The 26,672-nt window shown below is 44.0% G+C and overlaps 1 protein-coding gene across 1 annotated transcript; it reads right to left on the bottom strand.

The window, feature by feature from the left end:
• Positions 1 to 3,916: 3,916 nt before the first annotated feature.
• LOC138947639 (leucine zipper transcription factor-like protein 1) lies at positions 3,917 to 26,672 on the bottom strand. Its single transcript, XM_070319149.1, has 10 exons — positions 26,562 to 26,672; positions 25,347 to 25,474; positions 18,135 to 18,329; positions 15,718 to 15,844; positions 10,743 to 10,808; positions 7,356 to 7,427; positions 6,642 to 6,707; positions 5,989 to 6,093; positions 5,308 to 5,411; positions 3,917 to 4,056 (listed from the first exon to the last, which is right to left on the bottom strand). The coding sequence occupies exons 1-10, from the start codon at positions 26,562 to 26,564 to the stop codon at positions 4,032 to 4,034; spliced, it is 891 nt and encodes a 296-aa protein (XP_070175250.1). The 5' UTR covers positions 26,565 to 26,672; the 3' UTR covers positions 3,917 to 4,031.

Here is a 26,672-nt window from a genome sequence, read left to right as displayed (position 1 = left end):
GTGTGTGTCCCAGTGGAGGCGGGGTCTTATCACTGCCTGATTGTTGGTATGTGTCCTTGTGGAGGCGGGGTCTTATCACTGCCTGATTGTTGGTATGTGTCCTAGTGGAGGCGGGGTCTTATCACTGCCTGATTGTTGGTGTGTGTCCTAGTGGAGGCGGGTCTTATCACTGCCTGATTGTTGGTATGTGTCCTAGTGGAGGTGGGGTCTTATCACTGCCTGATTGTTGGTGTGTGTCCCAGTGGAGGCGGGGTCTTATCACTGCCTGATTGTTGGTATGTGTCTTAGTGGAGGCGGGGTCTTATCACTGCTTGATTGTTGGTATGTGTCCTAGTGGAGGTGGGGTCTTATCACTGCCTTATTGTTGGTGTGTGTCCTAGTGGAGGTGGGGTCTTATCACTGCCTTATTGTTGGTGTGTGTCCTAGTGGAGGCGGGGTCTTATCACTGCCTGATTGTTGGTATGTGTCCTAGTGGAGGTGGGGTCTTATCACTGCCTGATTGTTGGTATGTGTCCTAGTGGAGGTGGGGTCTTATCACTGCCTGATTGTTGGTATGTGTCCTAGTGGAGGCGGGGTCTTATCACTGCCTGATTGTTGGTGTGTGTCCTAGTGGAGGCAGGGTCTTATCACTGCCTGATTGTTGGTATGTGTCCTAGTGGAGGTGGGGTCTTATCACTACCTGATTGTTGGTGTGTGTCCTAGTGGAGGCGGGGTCTTATCACTGCCTGATTGTCAGTGTGTGTCCTAGTGGAGGCGGGGTCTTATCACTGCCTGATTGTTGGTATGTGTCCTAGTGGAGGTGGGGTCTTATCACTGCCTGATTGTTGGTATGTGTCCTAGTGGAGGCGGGGTCTTATCACTGCCTGATTGTTGGTATGTGTCCCAGTGGAGGCGGGGTCTTATCACTGCCTGATTGTTGGTATGTGTCTTAGTGGAGGCGGGGTCTTATCACTGCCTGATTGTTGGTATGTGTCCTAGTGGAGGTGGGGCTTATCACTGCCTGATTGTTGGTGTGTGTCCTTGTGGAGGCGGGGTCTTATCACTGCCTGATTGTTGGTATGTGTCCTAGTGGAGGTGGGGTCTTATCACTGCCTGATTGTTGGTGTGTGTCCTAGTGGAGGTGGGGTCTTATCACTGCCTGATTGTTGGTGTGTGTCCTAGTGGAGGTGGGGTCTTATCACTGCCTGATTGTTGGTGTGTGTCCTAGTGGAGGCGGGGTCTTATCACTGCCTGATTGTTGGTGTGTGTCCCAGTGGAGGCGGGGTCTTATCACTGCCTGATTGTTGGTGTGTGTCCTAGTGGAGGCGGGGTCTTATCACTGCCTGATTGTTGGTGTGTGTCCCAGTGGAGGCGAGGTCTTATCACTGCCTGATTGTTGGTGTGTGTCCTAGTGGAGGCGGGGTCTTATCACTGCCTGATTGTTGGTGTGTGTCCCAGTGGAGGCGGGGTCTTATCACTGCCTGATTGTTGGTGTGTGTCCTAGTGGAGGTGGGGTCTTATCACTGCCTTATTGTTGGTGTGTGTCCTAGTGGAGGTGGGGTCTTATCACTGCCTGATTGTTGGTGTGTGTCCTAGTGGAGGTGGGGTCTTATCACTGCCTGATTGTTGGTGTGTGTCCTAGTGGAGGCGGGGTCTTATCACTGCCTGATTGTTGGTGTGTGTCCTAGTGGAGGCGGGGTCTTATCACTGCCTGATTGTTGGTATGTGTCCCAGTGGAGGCGGGGTCTTATCCAATGTAAAAGCCTGGCCACATCTGAGAGGGTGACCTGAATCGTTTACATCAAACGGCCTGTAACTTTAAAAGCTGATGCTGCAAAGGAAAGTAATGACTGTATCATGAATCACATCCTGATCTGCCAGTGCACAAAACTAGAGCCAAAGTAAACTGCCGACAGTACATCTATAAACACACACAACTTTTGTGATTTTACCTGGAGTGAACATCTTTTACGTAAGTTTAAAGAGACAAACAACAACAACATCTACAGAGGTAAAGAAAACTATAAGTTCCTGAAATAACTCAAGGAAACACCCACTAACATTTTTAAACATTCACAGTTCACGCTCACACCCACTGACACTCGTTCGTCACTACTAAAACGCTGATGCCGCAAGGAAACGTATATGTATCCATCATGAATCACATCCTGATGTGCGAGTGCTCAAAACAAGAGCAACCGTAAATTCCCAATTAAGTAGTGCAAGAACAAGCGATATATAATATCTGACACTTTACAAAGCCAACTGTTCTTTTTTAATAAGTGTTATAAGTTAGTCAGTGTGGTGATGAGTCGGAAGTGCGTTCAAAAAGAATCCTATTGTAAACGAAATGAAAATATGATCATATCAGGTCAAAGTGTGAAATACAACAAAGATGAAGTAGCTGAACAAATTCCCTGTGCTTATTCCATGACGATCGACAAATAATATCACAAGCTGAAGAAATTACTGTAACTGTATTGTGCCTTCATTGAGGGATGCAGTACAAACTCTCCATTATAAAAGTTCTTATTGATTAGAAAGAAGAAAAGAAAACAAGCTAACTTGACAATAAAATGATGAGTGATGCTTTCAGTCTGCTGAATGCTTCATTTGTGCATCATATCTATCCATCGTTTGTCTACCACATCTATCAATTCATATTTTTATTAATAAATTATTTTAGAAACAATGTGTTGAACTTCTCTTCAGCCAGCTGGAGGATTTTTGCAAATAAAAAGATGACATTTTTTCATTCATGGAATGTACAGATAGTGCTGAAAATCAAAGATGACAAAAAGAATTATGAACAGCCACATCCAGATTTAACACACACACACACACACACACACTCACTTCGACATGCAGTGTTACTCCAATGAATAATGTAAAACATTATTTTAAACAACAGATTTTTTAATAAACTGTGAGAAAAAAATCCTCCTCTTATAAAAAAAAAACTAAACAACAAAATCAAAAATTTCACATTCAAACAATTTTGAACCAACTGTTAATTAAAAATTTGCGCAGGATAATAACTCAAGTAAAGAAAAATGCAACGTTAATAATTATCTTTATTCAATACAACAAGAAATGTCATACAAAGTCAAAGGACGGATACTTAGATCTAGAACACATTGATCACAATATTGCAGTGGTGTAAAAGAAACAAATGAACAGAAACTGGGACACACTGACACCTTCACTGTCAACATCAAAGATACTGTCCTTCTCGTGCCAGTCAGCATGCACACCACTTGACATCTGCCCTGAACTTGACATCTGCCCTGGACTTGACATCTGGCCAGGACTTGACATCTGGCCTGGACTTGACATCTGGCCAGGACTTGACACCTGGCCAGGACTTGACATCTGCCCTGGACTTGACATCTGGCCAGGACTTGACATCTGGCCAGGACTTGACATCTGGCCAGGACTTGACACCTGGCCAGGACTTGACATCTGCCCTGGACTTGACATCTGGCCAGGACTTGACATCTGCCCTGGACTTGACATCTGGCCTGGACTTGACATCTGGTCTGGACTTGACATCTGGCCTGGACTTGACATCTGGCCTGGACTTGACATCTGGCCAGGACTTGACATCAAACAACAGCATCCTTCCACTGGGACACATACCAAACATTAACAGCTTGACTGCAATCTGTCAGTAAGAATCAATTCAGCTAAAAAACAGCAATCAGAATGTTGAGTTTCAGTATGTGTCCAAGGGGAAGAACCCTCTCAAGCCGTGTACACACAGTGGGAAGACCTGAGGTGCTTAACATGATGGCTTACACGAGAAGCCGTGTACACACAGTGGGAAGACCTGAGGTGCTTAACATGATGGCTTACACCAGAAGGAACGTATCATTAACACTTTTGCACTCAAGCTGCGAGTTTTGATATGTGGATGTGAGACATCCAAAGCACACAGGCACTTGCGAGGAAAATGACTATGATGTTTATGACACAGAATGGTTTGTAACTTGGTCGCCGATGGTGTAAGCTTTCCCTGAAGAAAGATGTGCTGTCACAGAATGATGGTTGGTCTAGTCATCGTCACAAGACTCGTATCTGAAAAACAGAGCAGGCATGCATGAAAGTTAGTTACTCAAAAGATGTTTTTGTAACTAACTAGCAATGATTCAGAACCTAGTTGTGAGGAATTTTATTATCAAGCTCTTTCGATTTTACCTACTTATTTTCTAAGCCACATCCCTAGTCACATAGAAACCCCGAAACAGATAAACAAGAAAGGTTAACTTTATGTAACATATAATCATCAACAAAACTAAACCAGTGAATGTTGCGTTTTGCCAATGATTACACATTCCATCAACTAAGCATTCTGTGTTTTTGTATTCCTTGACGTATAGGGATATCTTTCTTTCTTTATTTGGTGTTTAACGTCGTTTTCAACCATTCAAGGTTATATCGCGACGAGTGCTGAGAGACTAAATTACTGGACGGGTAGGGGGAGTATAGGGATATGCTGAGAGACTGAACTACTGGACGAGTAGGGGGAGTATAGGGATATGCTGAGAGACTGAATTACTGGACGGGTAGGGGGAGTAGAATACAGAATACAGAATACAGAATACAGTATTTATTGAGCCAAGTGACATTAAAAAACATTTAAAGCACAAGGAATTTCGCGTAGTGTTGGTAAAATCACGCACACACACACACACCCACACACACACTGACACACACACACACACGCCCACACATACACTGACATACACACCAACACACACACGCCCACACTACAGCAGTCACGATCACCCATCACACGCAGGGCAGACATGAGGTAAAACAAATGACAATCATCTATTAAAAGAAAATGTACAAAGAGTGGTCTAAGATGCTGGTGGAAGGGTCTACACAGAATACAATTTTATAATCTAATGCATAGTTAGAACTAGCCCATCCCCTCCACCCACCCACTCATGAATAACTAAAATAATGCAGCTAAAGAAAATGTTGAACATTTGGAAATCAGGAATCACACATCAAAGTCCCACTCAACCCCCCCCCCCCCCTCCCCACCACCACCACCACCACTACCTAACACTGAGTCACAGGATGTGGTGAGCTCACCGCCAGCAGGATCACCGACTGCGAAGCTGCCCAACTGAGGGATGGGATGCGTTATAGGGATATGCTGAGAGACTGAATTACTGGACGGGTAGGGGGAGTATAGGGATATGCTGAGAGACTGAATTACTGGACGGGTAGGGGGAGTATAGGGATATGCTGAGAGACTGAATTACTGGACGGGTAGGGGGAGTATAGGGGGAAGGAAGGGCCGATGTGATGACTCACTTTCCCAGACGTTTGCGTAGGTCTTTGAGCTGTTCGTTCTTCTTCTGCAGCATGCTCTTGAGGTTTTTGAAAGGTGTCGTCATGCTCACTTTCTTCTCCAGCTCCTGTGGACACACAACACACAACACAGAGTGCACAACACACAACACATGTTTACCGTGAAATCTTGGCCCAGACTCTTCTCCGCAGATAATTATCAATTACAAATTATGTCTTTCTTCAATTTAGTGAATACGCAACCTATTTTAATTGTGAACTACGTTCTCTGTGCTACATGTACTAACTTAGTAACTAGCAATGACTGCGGTACATGTATTTGAAACCATTGCCAGCAAAATGTGCCACATTTACAAGCATAAAACGCCATTTAATAGAAAGGTATATATGAAGTATGATACCTACGTAGACATCCTGCTTGCAAACAAACCAGACATTTTATAGAGAGATTTTTTTTAAAGCATAGCAGAATTTTTGTGAAGTGCGAGACAGACATTTAAAAAAAAATGTATAGCAGAGATTGTTTTAGGGTGCTTATATACCGGCATTTGATGTCAACTAGGATATAAAGTTCAAATGTCATCAACTTCATTTGCACGCACACATACACACACCTGCAAACATATGCATTCATGCTTTCACACATTCCCTCTTTCAATCTGCACTATTTAACGGCCTGCTGACCTTTTCAGCCATCTCCAGCATCTCTCTGATCTTGAGCAGTTCATGTTTGGTGCTGGACAGATCTTTCTCCGAACTCTCGGCCGTCATCTTGCCCTTGTTGCGTTGCTGGGGAATGGAAAGGTTATACCTTATATAAACCAGTTTCAACTGCATTATTATTAGATTTTTTATTTTTTTTTTAATTTGAAACTCCGCAAGGTTAGTATAAATCTGTGAATGTTCAGTCACAGTCACATTTTGTGGCTCAATAAAAATCACATGGCTTAGAGAAAAAAAAGTGTAATAAAGAATGGTGGGAAGGTTGTGGGGAGAGAGAGAGAGAGAGAGAGAGAGAGAGAGAGAGAGAGAGAGAGAGAGAGAGAGAGAGAGAGAGAGAGAGAGAGAGAGAGGGAGCGAGAGAGAGACAGTGACAATTCTTTATTTTACGAGGGTAACAGAATAAGCATTGGTATACTTTTTTGCAGAGAGAGAGAGAGAGACAGAGAGAGAGAGAGAGGGGGAGAGAAAGAGAGAGAAAGAGAGAGAGAGAGAGAGGGGAGGGAGAGAAAGAGAGAGAGAGGGGGGAGAGAGAGAGAGAGGGGGGGGGGGGGGGGAAGAGAGGGAGAGAGAGAGAGCACAAGGAATTTGAGCTGGGGTGGAGGACAGAGACTCACAGATTGGACCTCGCTCTCCAGTTGCGCCATCTTCTTCATGAGGGCGTCCACATCCTCACCACCACCCTGCAACACACAGCAACCAGTCTCTCTCCACTAATAATTGCAGACACACAAACAAACAAACAAATGGGACAAAGAGTTTGATCTGGGGGAAGCCAAACAACCCACTCCATCCCACCCTCATTTCCCAATCTGCAAGGAATTCATACTACAGATATTAAGGACGAGACAAAAATGTGTGTAACAGGGGAGATAATCCTTTTGAGAAAGCGTATTTAAATATCATCATAGGATGGAATTAAACAACAAGAAAACCTGAATGTATTTTTTTCAGTTGACGTTGCATAACATGGACAAACAAACAAGAACAATAAAACAACAATAATGAAACGACAACTGATCAGTCAACAAACAACAGCAAAAATTGTGAAAAAAAAGAATAGAAGAGTGAGGGAGGTGAACCAGACAAATAAAACAGAAGGGTAGGACAGCAAGATGCAATGGACCCCCCCCCCCCCCCCCTCCTTTTAGACCAACAAAATCTGAGAGCTTCAGGTCATGATAGGGAGGAAGGTTTAAAATGAAGGTAAGTGTGAAGACATTATAAGCACACTCTAAAAATCAAACATAAGGTCCTAACAGGGGGTGGGGGGTCCACTGTACAGAAGTAACGGTGAGAGAGGAGAAGAGGACAAAAGAGTGACCACTGACTTGTCCAGCAGCTCCCTTGGCCAGTGCCAGCTGTGAGGACAGCGCTCCTTGGTTGGCCATCATCATAGCAAACTGAAACACACAACACACATCATGCCATCATCATAGCAAACTGAAACACACAACACACATCATGCCATCATCATAGCAAACTGAAACACACAACACACATCATGCCATCATCACAGCAAACTGAAACACACAACACACATCATGCCATCATCATAGCCAACTGAAACATACAACACACATCATTTTGATCACTGTGAGGACAGCGCTCCCCATTTGGCCATCATCATAGGAAATTGAAACATACAACACACATCATGCCATCATCATAGCAAATTGAAACATACAACAAACATAATTTTGATAACATACAACACACATCATTTTGATAACCTTAAAAAAATTCATCAAAACCATTGCACGGCAAGACATGATGACTTTCTGCTCCTGGTTTTTCATCTCAGTAAATTTGACAGACAATGCACATTATTTGATGTATCCAACTTACCATGCCTATTTGATATCTTTGTCCTTCTACACTTTCATTTGCATGGGGGATATTAGTTACAGATACATCATTACTTGCAATGGGAGGGCTTTCTCAAAGACAGACACTATGAAACAGAAAACACAGATAGTTGTCTTTTGATCAGCTTAAAATTTAACCCAATTTTCCCTGTCAGGAAGTGACGCGTTCCTATATAATAGTTATGCGCTATAGAAATCTCCTTAATAAATAAATAAATAAAAGAAAATGCTTAAGCAACCCTTGTTATGCATAATATAAATAAGAAACAGAACATCCGCTGCTCTAGCTCTATGACCAGTTAAGAAAATGATAATTTCTGTCTTACTGGCCAATTTTGTTGTTGAGAAAATGATCATTTTCCTTTTCTTTTTGAACCTGAACTCAACCCATCCGTGAGCTTGAAATTTGATGAGGGTCAAACAGACTTGGGTTGAGTCTTGTAGTAATCAAACTCAAGTTTCAAAAATATAGCTTTCAGAACATGTAAGAAAAAAAATCATTTTGGAACCAAACTTGACCCCCTCTGTGACCTTGAAATTTGAAGGGGGTCAATCAAACTTGGGTCGTGTTTGGAGATTATCAAACCCACCAAACTTTTTTCCTGTTTGGAGATTATGAAAACATACCACTACCAGTTTCTGAAATGTTGAGGCTCTAGCTAATAATAAAAAAACATCAGAAAGAAACCTAACGTTAATTTGTTTCTCCAAAGCCTGACACTGCTCATTCCTCTACTGATCATTACTCTACTGATTACTCAGGTGAGTCAAAAATTAACTTCACATCCTCACTGGAATCTGAGGCCAGTTATTGACATGTGGTTGTGAACTCAACAAGTACAATGAAGGGACATTTCTAGCATGCCTAAAATATGACCTGTCATGTCACTGAAACTCTCAACAATTCAGGTTTGTTTGCTTTTAAAAATGCTGGCCCTTATTTTTACTGATTCCTTTGCATTGTCCACATAATTAAAAAATACAGTGGAACCCCTCTTTTAAGACCTCCAACAATCTGAAAAAATTGGGTTTTGAAAAGGAGAGAGTCTTACAATGGGGGTAATTTGACAGAGCTAATAAACAGAAAATGTGAGAACACAAGATCTTAACAAGTCGCGTAAGGCGAAAATACAACATTTAGTCAAGTAGCTGTCGAACTCACAGAATGAAACTGAACGCAATGCAACGCAGCAAGACCGTATACTCGTAGCATCGTCAGTCCACCGCTCATGGCAAAGGCAGTGAAATTGACAAGAAGAGCGGGGTAGTAGTTGCGCTGAGAAGGATAGCACGCTTTTCTGTACCTCTCTTCGTTTTAACTTTCTGAGCGTGTTTTCAATCCAAACATATCATATCTATATGTTTTTGGAATCAGGAACCGACAAGGAATAAGATGAAAGTGTTTTTAAATTGATTTCGAAAATTTAATTTTGATCATAATTTTTATATTTTTAATTTTCAGAGCTTGATTTTAATCCAAATATAACATATTTATATGTTTTTGGAATCAGAAAATGATGGAGAATAAGATGAACGTAAATTTGGATCGTTTTATTAAAAAAATAATATTTTTACAATTTTCAGATTTTTAATGACCAAAGTCACTAATTAATTTTTAAGCCACAAAGCTGAAATGCAATACCGAAGTCCGGGCTTTGTCGGAGATTACTTGACCAAAATTTCAACCAATTTGGTTGAAAAATGAGAGCGTGACAGTGCCGCCTCAACTTTCACGAAAAGCCGGATATGACGTCATCAAAGACATTTATAAAAAAAATGAAAAAAACGTCTGAGGATATCATACCCAGGAACTCTCATGTCAAATTTCATAAAGATCGGTCCAGTAGTTTAGTCTGAATCGCTCTACACACACACACAGACAGACACACACACACACATACACCACGACCCTCGTCTCGATTCCCCCCTCTATGTTAAAACATTTAGTCAAAACTTGACTAAATGTAAAAAGGAGGGAGTCTTACAATGGGGGTAATTTGACAGAGGTAATAAACAGAAAATGTGAGAAAACAAGGTCTTAAAAAGGGGGGTTCCACTGTACTTGTTTCACAAAGTAGAAATGCAACAACCTCTTGTGCAGTCAAGGGAAAACCAGTGCCTGGCCTGTCTAAAAAATCCTCCGCGTGAGGGATTTTGTAGCAAGCGAGAGTGAAGATAAAAAGGGAAAATGTTCTCTGCGCGCAAGCCAGCAAGCAGGATGTCTCAGGACTGTAGTGGTTGTTTTTTAGCAAGTGTAGGTAGATTTGCCTATAGGGCAGGGGAGATAACAGACACACCATACAGAATAAAATATTTTGTCTGCTTGTTCTTTTTCAAGCATCCTTATGGCAAAAATAAAAGGTACAGCTTGTCTTAAGCATCAACTGTGTTTTTTCGTGCTGTCACTTTACTATTTAAAAAAAAATTTGTTAAGCCTTTTATTTCAAAATTAGTGACATATGCTATTTATTTCAAAATTTGGGAACAGCCAACATGAGTAAACAGTAGTCCATGTCCTGTTTGTGTGTGTGTTTTCTCTTTCTCTTCAAAGGCATTAGTGGTTAAACCATGTATTTTTCTAAATGAACATACTAATGATACATCTCCAGACCTACCCGATGGGATTAACCGTTTCCTCTAGAAGAATTTTGAGAACCTACACGTAAGGCTATAATTTCTAGCGACGTCTTTTTGCTTTGACATTAAAGATTTCACGAGGTTTTGGAAGAGATGGAGGTTCCATAACACGCGTCTTCAATTTGGACGCTTTGACTCCGGGACGTTTTGAGCAGAAGGAAAACAATGATCACAGCAATGTTTACAAGAAGAAAAGAACGGTGGAGTACTCACATCCTTGTCAACCTTCATCAGCCGTTCCCTCATCTGCTCGTTCTGGGCCTGCAGCTCCTCAATTTTCTGGTCGAGTGAAAATAGAACACAAAATTATTCAGTGCACAAACACAAAATTGTAAGTAAATGGTTTCTTTATAATATACAAATACAGTGGTACCTGCAATGTGAGGCCCCTCTGATGAGAGGACACCTCCCAAGAAAGGAAACCTTCTGTAGTCCCCTTGTCTATTATCTTGACTAAATTATACCTGTCATGACAGGCCACCTGCATGGCATGGACACAGTTTGTGGGTCCCAAGGGTGGGGGACTTTCATTGCAGGTACCACACCTTTTTTTGACACAATAACAGAAAATGATCGGTGTTCTCGGTGGCCAATAAGACAGAAACACAGACCTTTAAATACCCATGCAAAATCGACTGATTCAAGAACAAGAGACACCATTTCAAAGTAATTGATAAAGGTTCAAAGCACCAAACTTTTTTTTATTGAAGGCTTTTGTGGAAATACAAGAGAGAAGATAACACGCACAGGAAAACAGACACGCACGTATCCATTGAAATAACACCTAGATAGACATAACAGACAGTCACACAGACACACAACACCTAGATAGACATGACAGACAGTCACACAGCACCTAGATAGACATGACAGACAGTCACACAGACACATAACACCTAGATAGATATGACAGACAGTCACACAGCACCTAGATAGACATGACAGACAGTCACACAGCACCTAGATAGACATGACAGACAGTCACACAGACACACAACACCTAGATAGACATGACAGATAGTCACAGACACACAACACCTAGATAGACATGACAGACAGTCACACAGACACATAACACCTAGATAGATATGACAGACAGTCACAGACACACAACACCTAGATAGACATGACAGACAGTCACACAGACACACAACACCTAGATAGACATGACAGACAGTCACACAGCACCTAGATAGACATGACAGACAGTCACACAGACACATAACACCTAGATAGACATGACAGACAGTCACACAGACACACAACACCTAGATAGACATGACAGACAGTCACACAGACACATAACACCTAGATAGACATGACAGACAGTCACACAGACACATAACACCTAGATAGACATGACAGACAGTCACATAGACACATAACACCTAGATAGACATGACAGACAGTCACAGACACATAACACCTAGATAGACATGACAGACAGTCACAGACACACAACACCTAGATAGACATGACAGACAGTCACACAGACACATAACACCTAGATAGACATGACAGACAGTCACACAGACACATAACACCTAGATAGACATGACAGACAGTCACACAGACACACACCTAGATAGACATGACAGACAGTCACACAGACACATAACACCTAAATAGACATGACAGACAGTCACACAGACACATAACACCTAGATAGATATGACAGACAGTCACAGACACACAACACCTAGATAGACATGACAGACAGTCACACAGACACACAGCACCTAGATAGACATGACAGACAGTCACACAGACACACAACACCTAGATAGACATGACAGACAGTCACACAGACACACAACACCTAGATAGACATGACAGTCAGTCACACAGACACACAACACCTAGATAGACATAACAGTCACATAGACACATAACACCTAGATAGACATGACAGACAGTCACACAGACACACAACATCTAGATAGACATGACAGATAGTCACACAGACACACAACACCTAGATAGACATGACAGACAGTCACACAGACACATAACACCTAGATAGACATGACAGATAGTCACACAGACACAAAACACCTAGATAGACATGACAGATAGTCACACAGACACAAAACATCTAGATAGACATGACAGATAGTCACACAGACACACAACACCTAGATAGACATGACAGACAGTCACACAGACACACAACACCTAGATAGACATGACAGACAGTCACACAGACACACAACACCTAGATAGACATGACAGACAGTCACACAGACACACAACACCTAGATAGACATGACAGACAGTCACACAGACACACAACACCTAGATAGACATAACAGTCACACAGACACATAACACCTAGATAGACATGACAGACAGTCACACAGACACATAACACCTAGATAGACATGACAGACAGTCACACAGACACATAACACCTAGATAGACATGACAGACAGTCACACAGACACACAACACCTAGATAGACATAACAGTCACACAGACACACAACACCTAGATAGACATGACAGTCAGTCACACAGACACACAACACCTAGATAGACATAACAGTCACACAGACACACAACACCTAGATAGACATGACAGTCAGTCACACAGACACATAACACCTAGATAGACATGACAGACAGTCACACAGACACATAACACCTAGATAGACATGACAGACAGTCACACAGACCTATAACACCTAGATAGACATGACAGTCAGTCACACAGACACATAACACTTAGATAGACATGACAGACAGTCACACAGACACATAACACCTAGATAGACATGACAGACAGTCACACAGACACACAACACCTAGATAGACATGACAGACAGTCACACAGACACATAACACCTAGATAGACATGACAGACAGTCACACAGACACACAGCACCTAGATAGACATGACAGACAGTCACACAGACACATAACACCTAGATAGACATGACAGACAGTCACACAGACACATAACACCTAGATAGACATGACAGACAGTCACACAGACACATAACACCTAGATAGACATGACAGACAGTCACACAGACACACAACACCTAGATAGACATGACAGACAGTCACACAGACACATAACACCTAGATAGACATGACAGACAGTCACACAGACACATAACACCTAGATAGACATGACAGACAGTCACACAGACACATAACACCTAGATAGACATGACAGACAGTCACACAGACACATAACACCTAGATAGACATAACAGTCACACAGACACATAACACCTAGATAGACATGACAGACAGTCACACAGACACATAACACCTAGATAGACATGACAGACAGTCACATAGACACATAACACCTAGATAGACATGACAGACAGTCACATAGACACATAACACCTAGATAGACATGACAGATAGTCACACAGACACATAACACCTAGATAGACATGACAGACAGTCATAGACACATAACACCTAGATAGACATGACAGACAGTCACAGACCTATAACACCTAGATAGACATGACAGACAGTCACATAGACACATAACACCTAGATAGACATGACAGATAGTCACATAGACACATAACACCTAGATAGACATGACAGACAGTCACACAGACACACAACACCTAGATAGACATGACAGACAGTCACACAACACCTAGATAGACATGACAGACAGTCACACAGACACATAACACCTAGATAGACATGACAGATAGTCACATAGACACATAACACCTAGATAGACATGACAGATAGTCACATAACACCTAGATAGACATGACAGATAGTCACATAGACACATAACACCTAGATAGACATGACAGATAGTCACACAGACACAAAACACCTAGATAGATATGACAGACAGTCACACAGACACACAACACCTAGATAGACATGACAGACAGTCACACAGACACACACCTAGATAGACATGACAGACAGTCACAGACACACAACACCTAGATAGACATGACAGACAGTCACACAGACACACAACACCTAGATAGACATGACAGACAGTCACAGACACACAACACCTAGATAGACATGACAGACAGTCACACAGACACACAACACCTAGATAGACATGACAGACAGTCACACAGACACACAACACCTAGATAGACATGACAGACAGTCACACAGACACATAACACCTAGATAGACATGACAGATAGTCACATAGACACATAACACCTAGATAGACATGACAGACAGTCATAGACACATAACACCTAGATAGACATGACAGATAGTCACACAGACACAAAACATCTAGATAGACATGACAGATAGTCACATAGACACATAACACCTAGATAGACATGACAGACAGTCATAGACACATAACACCTAGATAGACATGACAGACAGTCACACAGACACACAACACCTAGATAGACATGACAGACAGTCACAGACACACAACACCTAGATAGACATGACAGACAGTCACAGACACACAACACCTAGATAGACATGACAGACAGTCACACAGACACACAACACCTAGATAGACATGACAGACAGTCACACAGACACACAGCACCTAGATAGACATGACAGACAGTCACACAGACACACAACACCTAGATAGACATGACAGACAGTCACACAGACACACAACACCTAGATAGACATGACAGATAGTCACACAGACACATAACACCTAGATAGACATGACAGACAGTCACACAACACCTAGATAGACATGACAGACAGTCACAGACACATAACACCTAGATAGACATGACAGACAGTCACACAGACACATAACACCTAGATAGACATGACAGACAGTCACACAGACACACAGCACCTAGATAGACATGACAGACAGTCACACAGACACATAACACCTAGATAGACATGACAGACAGTCACACAGACACACAACACCTAGATAGACATGACAGACAGTCACACAGACACACAACACCTAGATAGACATGACAGACAGTCACACAGACACATAACACCTAGATAGACATGACAGACAGTCACACAGACACACAACACCTAGATAGACATGACAGACAGTCACACAGACACACAACACCTAGATAGACATGACAGACAGTCACATAGACACATAACACCTAGATAGACATGACAGACAGTCATATAACAGTAAGATAGACATGACAGACAGTCACACAGACACACAACACCTAGATAGACATGACAGACAGTCACATAGACACAAGTCTGACCATGTGCAGAAGTGCGGTTCCCCCTGTTTCATTGACAGGCTCCAGTTTTTTGGGCACGAACTCTGTGTCTCTCTTGGCTCCGGAAAACTCTCGCTCCTCAAACTCCTTGATCTGCTCCAACAGCTCTCTGGCAAATTAGGAGACAGTTCAACATCAATCATACATACTTCATTTCAAAACAAGATATCATATTGCTCATTCAGACACCCCACATTATTTCACATTTTGATGTTTGGCTTTTACCTTGCAATATGCTTTCAGGTACAATGCCACAATCTCTGGGTTTCTCATAGAAAAATATAAGAAAATATACAATCTACTTGCTAAGTTTGATAGTCCCAGTGTTTTCGAGGCCATCGGACCCCTGCAGTAAACCCAATTTGTGTGTGTCTTTGTTTTAAATGTGGACACACACACACACACACACACACATCATGCACTCAACCATAAAAAGTCAAGGGACACATGACAGTGGCATATAACTCTTTCATTGAACTTTGGAATAAAACTTACTACTAGGCACAGCCTGGTTTATGGGTAAACAATTTTCCCATACAATAGATTTGTTCTACATTGCAATGATTTTGAGCAAGGATCCCCCTTCTCCCATTCCAACCCTAACCCTCTGTCCTCTCCATCTCTAATCCAAGGTTCTGTGTCTCTGTCTAAAGGGAGTTCTACAGATTTCTGTTTTCATTGATTCAAACAGTTACATTGACTGAATTCCACAGTATCACTATGTCAGTATCAGGCTGCAAGGCTTTTCCCTCAACCAACACATACATCCCCGCGTTTCGGAGAAGGTGACATAAGTCGCACAACACATTTTCGAGTGTATAGGGGCCGGGTAGCTCAGGTGGTAGAGCACTGGACTTGTAATCCTAGAGTCACAGATTCGAATCCAGGTCGGGGTGGACACGGGTTAACTTTATGTGTAGACTCAGAGCTGGTATCTATGTCCCACCCCGTGTCACCACACTAGCACATAAAAGACCTCGGTCATTCTGCCATAGGTGCAGGTGGCTGATTACACCTAAACACGCATTAACCTGTGTATCTCATCTAAAAGTCGGGGTAACATCCGGGAACATGCCCCTAATGGTTTCACTGTGAGGACGTAAAACAACATTTTGATCACTTTCAAGTGACACACTCTTTCTCATACACTGTTACGTTATGCACAAGTTTCTTTCTCCGAGCCCTGTCCTACTTGTTCTCCAGCTGTGAGTTGTCATACATTATGCACACTCTTCTTTCTCCGAGCCCTGTCTTACCTGTTCTCCAGCTCTGAGATGTTTTATGTTATGCGCACGCTTCTTTCTTCGAGCCCTGTTCTACAGATGTGAGATGTCCTACATTATTTACACGTTTCCCTCTCCAAGCCCTGTTGTACCTGTTATCCAGCCCTGAGATGTCCCACATTATGTACACGTTTCCCTCTCCAAGCCCTGTTCTACCTGTTATCCAGCCCTGAGATGTTCCACATTATGTACACGTTTCCCTCTCCAAGCCCTTTTGTACCTGTTATCCAGCCCTGAGATGTCCCACATTATGTACACGTTTCCCTCTCCAAGCCCTGTTGTACCTGTTATCCAGCCCTGAGATGTCCCACATTATGTACACGTTTCCCTCTCCAAGCCCTGTTCTACCTGTTATCCAGCCCTGAGATGTCCCACATTATGTACACGTTTCCCTCTCCAAGCCCTGCTCTACCTGTTATCCAGTCCTGAGATGTCCCACATTATGTACACGTTTCCCTCTCCAAGCCCTGTTCTACCTGTTATCCAGCCCTGAGATGTCCCACATTATGTACAAGTTTCCCTCTCCAAGCCCTGTTGTGCCTGTTATCCAGCCCTGAGATGTCCCACATTATGTACAAGTTTCCCTCTCCAAGCCCTGTTGTACCTGTTATCCAGCCCTGAGATGTCCCACATTATGTACACTTTTCCCTCTCCAAGCCCTGTTGTACCTGTTATCCAGTCCTGAGATGTCCCACATTATGTACACGTTTCCCTCTCCAAGCCCTGTTGTGCCTGTTATCCAGCCCTGAGATGTCCCACATTATGTACACGTTTCCCTCTCCAAGCCCTGTTCTACTTGTTATCCAGCCCTGAGATGTCCCACATTATGTACACGTTTCCCTCTCCAAGCCCTGTTGTGCCTGTTATCCAGCCCTGAGATGTCCCACATTATGTACACGTTTCCCTCTCCAAGCCCTGTTCTACCTGTTATCCAGCCCTGAGATGTCCTACATTATGTACACGTTTTCCTCTCCAAGCCCTGTTGTACCTGTTATCCAGCCCTGAGATGTCCTACATTATGTACACGTTTCCCTCTCCAAGCCCTGTTGTACCTGTTATCCAGCCCTGAGATGTCCTACATTATGTACACGTTTCCCTCTCCAAGCCCTGTTGTACCTGTTCTCCAGCTCTGAGATGTCGGCCTGCAGCTTGAGGTGCCACTTCTCTGCCTGCTGGAACATCTGGCGCATCATGAGCACGTTGGTGTGCGCCGTGTTGATCAGCTCCGACTCCACCTCGCTGCGTACCACCGTCAGCAGGCCGTCCAGCATCTCCGTCACCTCGTCGATGGTGAACGTCTCATCTGTCAGTCTGAAGTACATGGACAGGCACAAGATCATGAAATTGCATAAAAAGAATTACAACAACATAAAAGCCTGAAAGCATCCTCTCCCACTCTTCCCACTGATGACATGTTTTGAAGAAGAAAAATATGATTGGGGATCTCAAGGATAATCTCTGGATCTCTTAAAATGCTGAAAATCTGCAATTTGGTAGCAAAGAAACAAATCCTGAATTGTACAGCTGAGATTTAAAACAAAAATTATGTTTTTGTAAACTTGTGCGAGATTGAAACTATTTTTTCCACTCAAGTAACAGAAGTGTTCTTTGCAGGAATAAGAAACATAAAGAATGATGACCCAGAATGAACACACACACACACACACACACACAGGTTAGGAAGACAGGTACAGAATATTAACCATGACTAACAGATTTTTTGAAGAAGCAAACTGATTCTGCCATTTTTTCAAACAACATAAATTTTTACTTTCACTTTCAAACATTCTCCATAACAGTTAAAGGCACACTCAGCTTCACGTAAACCATCAGTTTCTGGTCACAGACACTGTCAGGCTTTTACACACAGTACAAACACCCTTTCGTTTAAACACTCACCGCTTGAGAACATCCAAGGTGCCCTCCGTAAAGAGCGAGCATTTTTCAAAGAATTTATTTTTGCGTGGCCAGTCTAGTACCACAATCGGATGCCTCGTTTTGGCGCTAGAACTAACTTTTAAAATATAAAAAATAAATTGACAGCTTGTAACACAATCATTCTTAAATCATAAAAGATTTCTTTTTTCATCAAGACAAGATCAGTACAACTCGAAGTTTTGAAAGTTTTAAAAAAGGGAGCCCGGAAGCAGGTCAAGCAGACGAATTTTCTGCATATATCGCTTGCTTCTTTGAAGCCAACCGCCGCCGATAAGTTCATGTGACTCGCAGTCGTTTGTTGCATTTTAGATTCAGAGGTACACAATTACATGCTACAGCAGTCCCTGCAATGTACGGCCCCCGGCGTGAGCGGACACCTGACATGTACGGACACATTTGCTCGGCACGGAGTGTTTTCCTTCTATATTTGCCCCCCCTTAAACGGACACCTGCAAAACGTGGCCGCGGACACTCATTTTCGGTCCCAACAGCAGGTCATACCTCCAATGTACGGACAGACCATCGTCAAATTTTCACCACAACAAAATCGATAACAGAGCAGTCCGGCTCTTGGTACAAAGATCACAGCCGCAATGGCGTGATGACAGTCATTGATAACTTGAGTGCACGTGTACCCATCAGGACAGGGGGGGGGTAGTTTTGGTCAGGAGTGGAGTACATGCGAAGATACCAACATGAAACTGCACTGTGCTCTTTATTCTTGTCTGTTGGACGTAAACAACACAAACCACATGTACAGTCGATGAAGGTCCCGAGCGAAAGAGAGTGAAAAACGGCCACAGTTCTCAGCATCGTGTGTCTGTGTGTAACCTCTTTCATTGACAAGATACTCTTGTTTCCCCTCAGCCTTGACCAGTGAGTCGGTTGTCTAATCTATGAACCCTTCAGTTGTCTTGCTTTGTCAAAAGTTACGACACAGTCAACTGGTTTTGCTCTGAGTGAACAGTGCAGCTGGCCTCTTTGGCCACAGCCCCAAACAGTACATGGCTGGAGGGAGTGAGAGAGAGGGAGGGGGAGGGGGGGGGGTAGCTGGCTAAACTCTGTGGGGTGTCCGGTGTCACTACATGTCAGCAGGAAGAGCATTGGAGAGAAATAGAGAGGTGTACTCTTCCACACAATTTCCAAGCATCAGTTGTCTGGGGTAGGCATTAGTGAGGGAGAGTGGGAGCTGTGTTATGTACAGTGTATTTCCGGCTGAAGAGTGAAAAGTCACTGCCATGCCATATGATCGGCATGCAGTCAATAAAGCCAGACAAGAAGAAAATAAATTGCATGATTATGACATGCAGCTCTCTGGGACAGGCTGATCTTTCTTAACCCAGTGTGGGATTTTCAGTGGGGCGACCACCCCCAACCCAGCGCGTCCCCGGGTGGCGGATAGGGGAACGATCTTCAGATATGGAGATCAGCCGCTTGCGGCCGCGGACCAAACTGGCTCCGGGTGGGATCCCGGCAAATCCTCCCCCCTGTGCTCTCAGGGTAGGACGTACGGGCCATGAGCTAAGGGTGAGGTAACCCCGACAGAAAACCCCGAATGCTGAAGACGGAGGACCCGGGCCGCACGGCGCATTCTAACAAACCACGGGTACACGCACTTACGCAAATGATGACACAATCAACCAGCACAGATGGAAATGGCGCTCGCCCATTGAGGACCCCCCAGGGTGGAGCAGCGTCGGGTCCCATGCCTCAAAGGGACCCAGCCCCAACTACTGGAGGTCCCTCCCGTCCGTCTTGTCACGCCAGGGGACGCGGGAGGAAAGTGACTGGCACCACCACAACCAGGAAGAAACCCAGTCAGCAGCGACCTTTTCAGGTCATGCACTGGAACGCAGAAAGTATCCTGAACAAGAAGACAGAGTTGGAGCATATCCTGCATGAGAAGAACATCAACATCTGCTGTATTCAGGAGACGCACCTGACACCACAAAAGTCCTTCAAAGTGAGAGGCTACCAATGCCTTAGGTCCGACAGAACAGACCGAAGCAAAGGAGGAATCCTGACCCTCATCAGGAACAACATCAATGCCTGTTTGATAGAAACGCACATGGAGGACTCCGAATATCAGGTGATTCGAATCCAGACGAAGACATCAGAATTCCATCTTGTCAACTTCTACTGCCCCAATGATAGACACCTCGCCCTTGACACGATCCCCGCAAAGGCCTCCAACTTCATCGTGGTGGGTGACTTCAACAGTCATTCACAGAGTTGGGGATATGACCACCTGGATCGGAGAGGAGAAGAGGTGGAGAACTGGCAGGACGACAAAGGTCTCATCCTTTTGAACAGTCCCTTTGACTGCCCTACATTCTACTCCAGAAGATGGCACACTACATCAACTCCTGACCTAGCCTTCTGCACGGAAGACATGCACCAGCTAACCAGCAGAGAGGTCGGAGAACAGCTAGGTGGAAGTGACCATCGGCCAGTCTTTTTGACCCTGGGCATGGAGTCCTGCACTGAAGCTTCCTTCCCACGGTGGAACTACAAAAGAGCGAACTGGTTCCTCTTTAGACACCGCACCAGCGAACTCACCAAAGACATCAGAGTCGAGGGTCGAGACATCAACATGGTGGCGAAGGACTTCAACATGAGCATCCTCAGAGCAGCGCGTGAGTCCATTCCCAGGGGTGCCAGGAGAGACTATAAGCCCTACTGGAGCAATGAATTGCAGGAACTGGATGATGATCTGGCAGACGCCAGAAGGGAAGCAGAAGTCAACCCGTCACAAAACAACAACATCCGCCTCCAGGAAGCCAAAGCCAAATTTCTCAAAAAGAAGCTACAGGCAAGACGGAGAAGCTGGCAAGAGAAAACAAGCTCTCTGAACCTTGAGAAGGATGGCAGAAAGCTCTGGAGGCTCACCAAGCAGTTGAATGATGAGAACACCAGCAGAGGAAAGATCACATTAGAAGAGAACGGGAAGGTGCTAACTGGAAAGCATGCTGCCAACCAATTTGCTGAAAGCTATGCAGCTGAGAGCAACCTCCATGTTAGCCCCGAGAAACAGAGAGAAGCAAGAAGAGAGAAAAGAGAGAGACCTGCCAGACAGTCGACAGTGGACGCCATGAGTCAACCACTCACACTCCACGAGCTGCACTCAGCTCTGAAAAAGTCAAAGGCAAAGAAGTCCCCTGGCCCAGACGGCATCACCAACGAGATGCTAACCCACCTTGGTAGTGCAGCAGAGAACAAGCTACTCGAGGTCTTCAACAGCAGCTGGCAAGAAGGATCGCTACCACAACTCTGGCGAGAAGCGATCATGATCCCCATCTTAAAAAAAGGGAAGGATCCAAAGAAGGCCACCAGCTATCGCCCAATCAGCCTCACCAGCTGTGTTGTGAAGACATTGGAGAGAATTGTGAACGAGCGCCTCAGGTGGTACCTGGAATCCAGGAACCTCCTCGCCCCTGAACAAGCTGGATTCCGACAGTTCCGCAGCACTGAAGATCAGGTCACTTACCTAGCGCAAGAAGTTGAAGATGCCTTTCAGGAACAGAAGCTGGTCTTCGTCACCTGGATAGATCTTCAGAAGGCCTTTGACAAGGTCTGGAAAGATGGACTCCTTGTAAAACTGCTGAGGAAAGGCGTGTCCAGCAACATGTACCAGTGGATTCGCTCTTACCTCTATAACCGCAGGGCAAGAGTTAACGTCGACCAGACCAAAAGCAAGAAGTTCCTCCTTCGTCATGGCGTCCCTCAGGGCGGAGTCCTCTCCCCCACACTCTTCCTTCTCTTCATCGACGATCTGGTGTCTGAGATGCCCAAGGGGATCAAAGCTGCTCTCTACGCAGACGACCTTGTGATCTGGTGCAAGGAGGAGCACGCAAGTACTGCCACCTACAGAATGCAGCAAGCGGCAGATAGGCTGAACGCATGGGCAGAAGATTGGTGCGTCTCCATCAACAAGGAGAAATCCTCCACCACCCTATTCACACTGTCGCCAAAGCAGAAAGCCGGAACCATTAGGCTTGGTGGAACTCCTCTGAGAGAGGATGAAGAAGCAACGTACCTTGGTGTCACCTTTGATAGACGGCAGACCTGGAAACCACACATTGCACAGGCAGAGACGAAGGCCCGGCGCAAGCTAGCCATACTCAGGAAGCTGGCAGGTACCACCTGGGGAGCGAACGAGAAGATACTGAAGACAGTATACCAGGGAACAATCAGACCCCACCTCGAGTACGGCTCCACAGCGTGGTCAACCTCAGCCAAGACAAACCTGCAGACCCTTGACCGTGTGCAAAACCAGGCCCTCCGACTCATCACCGGTGCAATGAAATCCACGCCCATCAAGGAAATGGAGAAGCTTACCACCATCCAACCCCTCTGTCAGAGAAGAGAAGCCAAGACTATGGTACAGGCCGAGAAGCTCAAGTGCCTACCCGACCACCCCATGAAGCACAGACTGAGCAACCTCACCAAGAACCGGCTTAAACGGAGCAGTTTTGTACACGAGAGCAAGAGACTTTCTCGACAGTACAGGGAAGTCCTTCCACAGAACACTCTACCTCTGACTCAAGAAGAAGAGGAAACCCCCAAGGCAACAGAGAAACCAGGCATCCAGATCTGCACCAGTGTTCCACATGTTACCTCAGGAGAAGATCAGAATGACACAGCTCGACAGGCACTCACCTTAGCCCTGATCGACGAACAGTACCCAAAAGAGGCGTGGATCCATGTATACACCGATGGATCAGCAACTAACGCCGTGCTCAATGGAGGTGCAGGCATTCTCATCCAGTTCCCTGGGGGACATACAGCTACATCCAGCGTTGCCACTGGCAAACACTGCACAAACTATAAAGCAGAAGCAGAAGCTCTCATGCAGGCCACCTCCTTCGTTCAGGACTCCGCAGACTCTTGCTACCAAGTTGTCTTCCTCTCGGACGCCCTTTCAGTCCTTCAGGCCCTAGAGAACGACAAACTCCCACAGCTGGCCAAAGCATTACAGATGGTCAGACAAACCAGAAGAGTTGTCCTCCAGTGGATACCAGCACACTGTGGGATACCAGGAAATGAAAGGGCAGATGAGCTGGCAAAAGAAGGAGCCGTGGAAGACCAACCTGAAAACAGTGTCAGCTTTAGTGAGCAGAAGACAATCATCAAGGCATTGATGAGGCCAAGGACAAACAGAGATGACTACCACACAATGTCCAGAGAGCAGCAAGTCAACCTCATCAGGCTGCGTACTGGCCACAACAGGCTCAATGCTCACATGAACCGAAAGTTCAAGCTGGCGCCATCACCAACCTGTGCCTGCGGTCAAGAGGACCAAACAGCGGAACACATCTTACAGCGATGTCCCTTACTAGATGAGGAACGAAAAGAAGTGTGGCCGTCACCAACTCCCTTGCAGACCAAACTATACGGCAGTCGACAGGAGTTGGAGAAAACGACAACATTTATCACCAGTGCTGGACTGATTGTGTAACCTCTGCGAACGCCAAGAAGAAGAAGAAGAAGACATGCAGCTCTATCTGCTGCTATTTATTCAAACTGGTTTTCAAGCTTATTCTTGCAAAGCATCTGCACACGCTCCTATGTGCTGTGTTTGTGTGGCTGCTTTCGTATGTCAGTGCATGGTGAGTGTGTTCACTGCCTTGAAGATTTATTTTATCTCTTCTTTTCAACACTTTTCATACAAATAATTTTTACAGAACGTTTAAAGAAGTATTAGGAGTTTATTGTTATTGTTTAGTAGCCACAAGAAGTGATTAGCATAGACTCAATCCTCTTGTTTGTGTGTCTCTGTGTGAGTGTATGGGGGAGGGGGTGGTGTGGTCACCCCTCCCATGACCGGACACCTGCAATGTACGGACAGTTTTGCTATGGCCCAAGGGTGTCCGTTCATGAGAGGGACTGCTGTATTGCAGATACAGCAAGTCACATTGAAATCACAAACTGACGACGAAATTGTGAAAAAAAGGAAAGTGTGTGACATGGGTCCACAATGGGTCAGGGGTAAAATAAACCACGAAATCTGGTGCTTGCTTTAGCCATTGAAACAAACTGTGTCATTTAATGCTGTTAAATGTTATTGCAAGTGTGTTCCATAAGGTTAGAACTGCTTTTTTTCGTAAGAAGATTTAAATCGTTCTGTAAACCATTTGAGGCAGACTGGGCCTTTCATTAACACACAATGCCACATACAGTGTTATTCCCAGACTCAAAAGATAATCGTTTAGTTCGACCTGGATTGGTCCAAATGTCCTGGCTACAAAAACATTGTTCTGTCAGAAGACCTGCTACATGTCAAATCTATTGGCGGTCGACCCATAATGCGCCTGATCAAAAAAGTATGCGCCTATGACCAAAAACCTCGGGCCTGAGAACAACACTGCACATATACAGCATGCATACTACCTGCTGTCCTTCAGGTCCTCAAAGCATACATCCACAGCCCTTAACCTCTGACCTCTCTGGTATCGGGCAAATCGAATGTAGTTTATCACCTGGCCCTGGTGGTGTTCATTAACACCTAACTCCGTCGTCTGAAACGAAAGTCAAAATGTACATCAGTGGCTGTGTTTCCGTGTGGGGGTGGTGGTCAGAGTGTTTCAAAATGCAGGGTCTAAAAATAAATGTTTCTCCATGATCTTAGTAATGCAGTATTTACACTAATTTACAGGTCAAAGAAAAAATGAGCTCTGAGTACTGCACAATGAAACTAAACTAATGTGTTCATACATGATTTTAATAACTATTCATCTTTGCACAGAATTATCATTAAAATTCACAAATCAAAAGATCATTTACAGCAGAAATCCAAAATTAGCTCTGAATGCCATTGCCACATGATGAAACAAAACCGATGTGTTCACACATGTCTTAAGAAATAAACATCTGCGTGCAGAATTACCATAGATACTGATGCAATCAACTGTCTACACGTGGGTAATGTTGAACTTTAGCGTTGTAAATTCCAAGACCACAATCCAGCGGCATTATTGACTTATTTTTGTATACAAGTCTCTTTGTCAAACCAAAGAATATTTATTGTGTAATAAATTGACGGATTGAGCTCCAAAATTAAGCATAAATAATTAATTTGGTCATTTGATCAAGGAAAATGACTGCTACAGCTGAGAAAACGCCATTGTAATATCTACATAGTTGTCTCCCTTCCTTCATAAAACCCGCTGCACTGATGTTTTCCTTCTAAAACCTATGTAAATGAAAGGCATCTATGCATTTTATTCCGTTACTTCCAAGGTATCTAAAATGACTTGTTATGCTTGTAAACAAAAGCAGGTTCTGCAAAATTAGAGGCTTAAATTTCAGTAGAAAACTGTCCCTAAATTTACAAAGCTAAAGTTCAACATTACCAAGGCGTGTTAAGTTGCCAAATTAACTGAACAAAGAAGAAAAAGAAAAAGAAGAAGAAGAAGAAGAAAATATGAAAAGAAGCAAAAAGGACAAGAAAAAGAACAGAAAACCATGTGTTACTCAACTTACTGACGATCAAACGGTTAACTGTTCACAAGACAATCAAATTATATTTCATAGATAACAAAACAAAACTGATCACAAAAGCAGTTGAGAGTTTAAGTTTACATGCATGACAGTTCAACCGCATACCATTTTTGTGCGTAATTTTGATGACCGTTGAAAGATGTAGGAGAACAAGCAAGTCACGGCCCGAATCGATCCCCCAAGTTGCAAATCGTGTTTGTGGACGGATGCGATGAA

The sequence above is a fragment of the Littorina saxatilis genome, linkage group LG14 (genome assembly GCF_037325665.1).
Source record: "Littorina saxatilis isolate snail1 linkage group LG14, US_GU_Lsax_2.0, whole genome shotgun sequence".
NCBI lineage: Eukaryota > Metazoa > Mollusca > Gastropoda > Littorinimorpha > Littorinidae > Littorina > Littorina saxatilis.
Note: the sequence above shows the minus strand (reverse complement) of the source record. Positions and strands in the feature narration are given on the sequence as shown.

Bases quoted from the DNA above. Each gene is read 5' to 3' on its own strand.
- LOC138947639 (XM_070319149.1), bottom strand. The intron at 6,708-7,355 runs GTCAGTGGTCAC...TGTGTGTTGCAG, and splicing joins CCAAGGGAGCTGCTGGACAA to GGTGGTGGTGAGGATGTGGA. The intron at 6,094-6,641 runs GTGAGTCTCTGT...TCCATTCCCCAG, and splicing joins TGGAGAGCGAGGTCCAATCT to CAACGCAACAAGGGCAAGAT.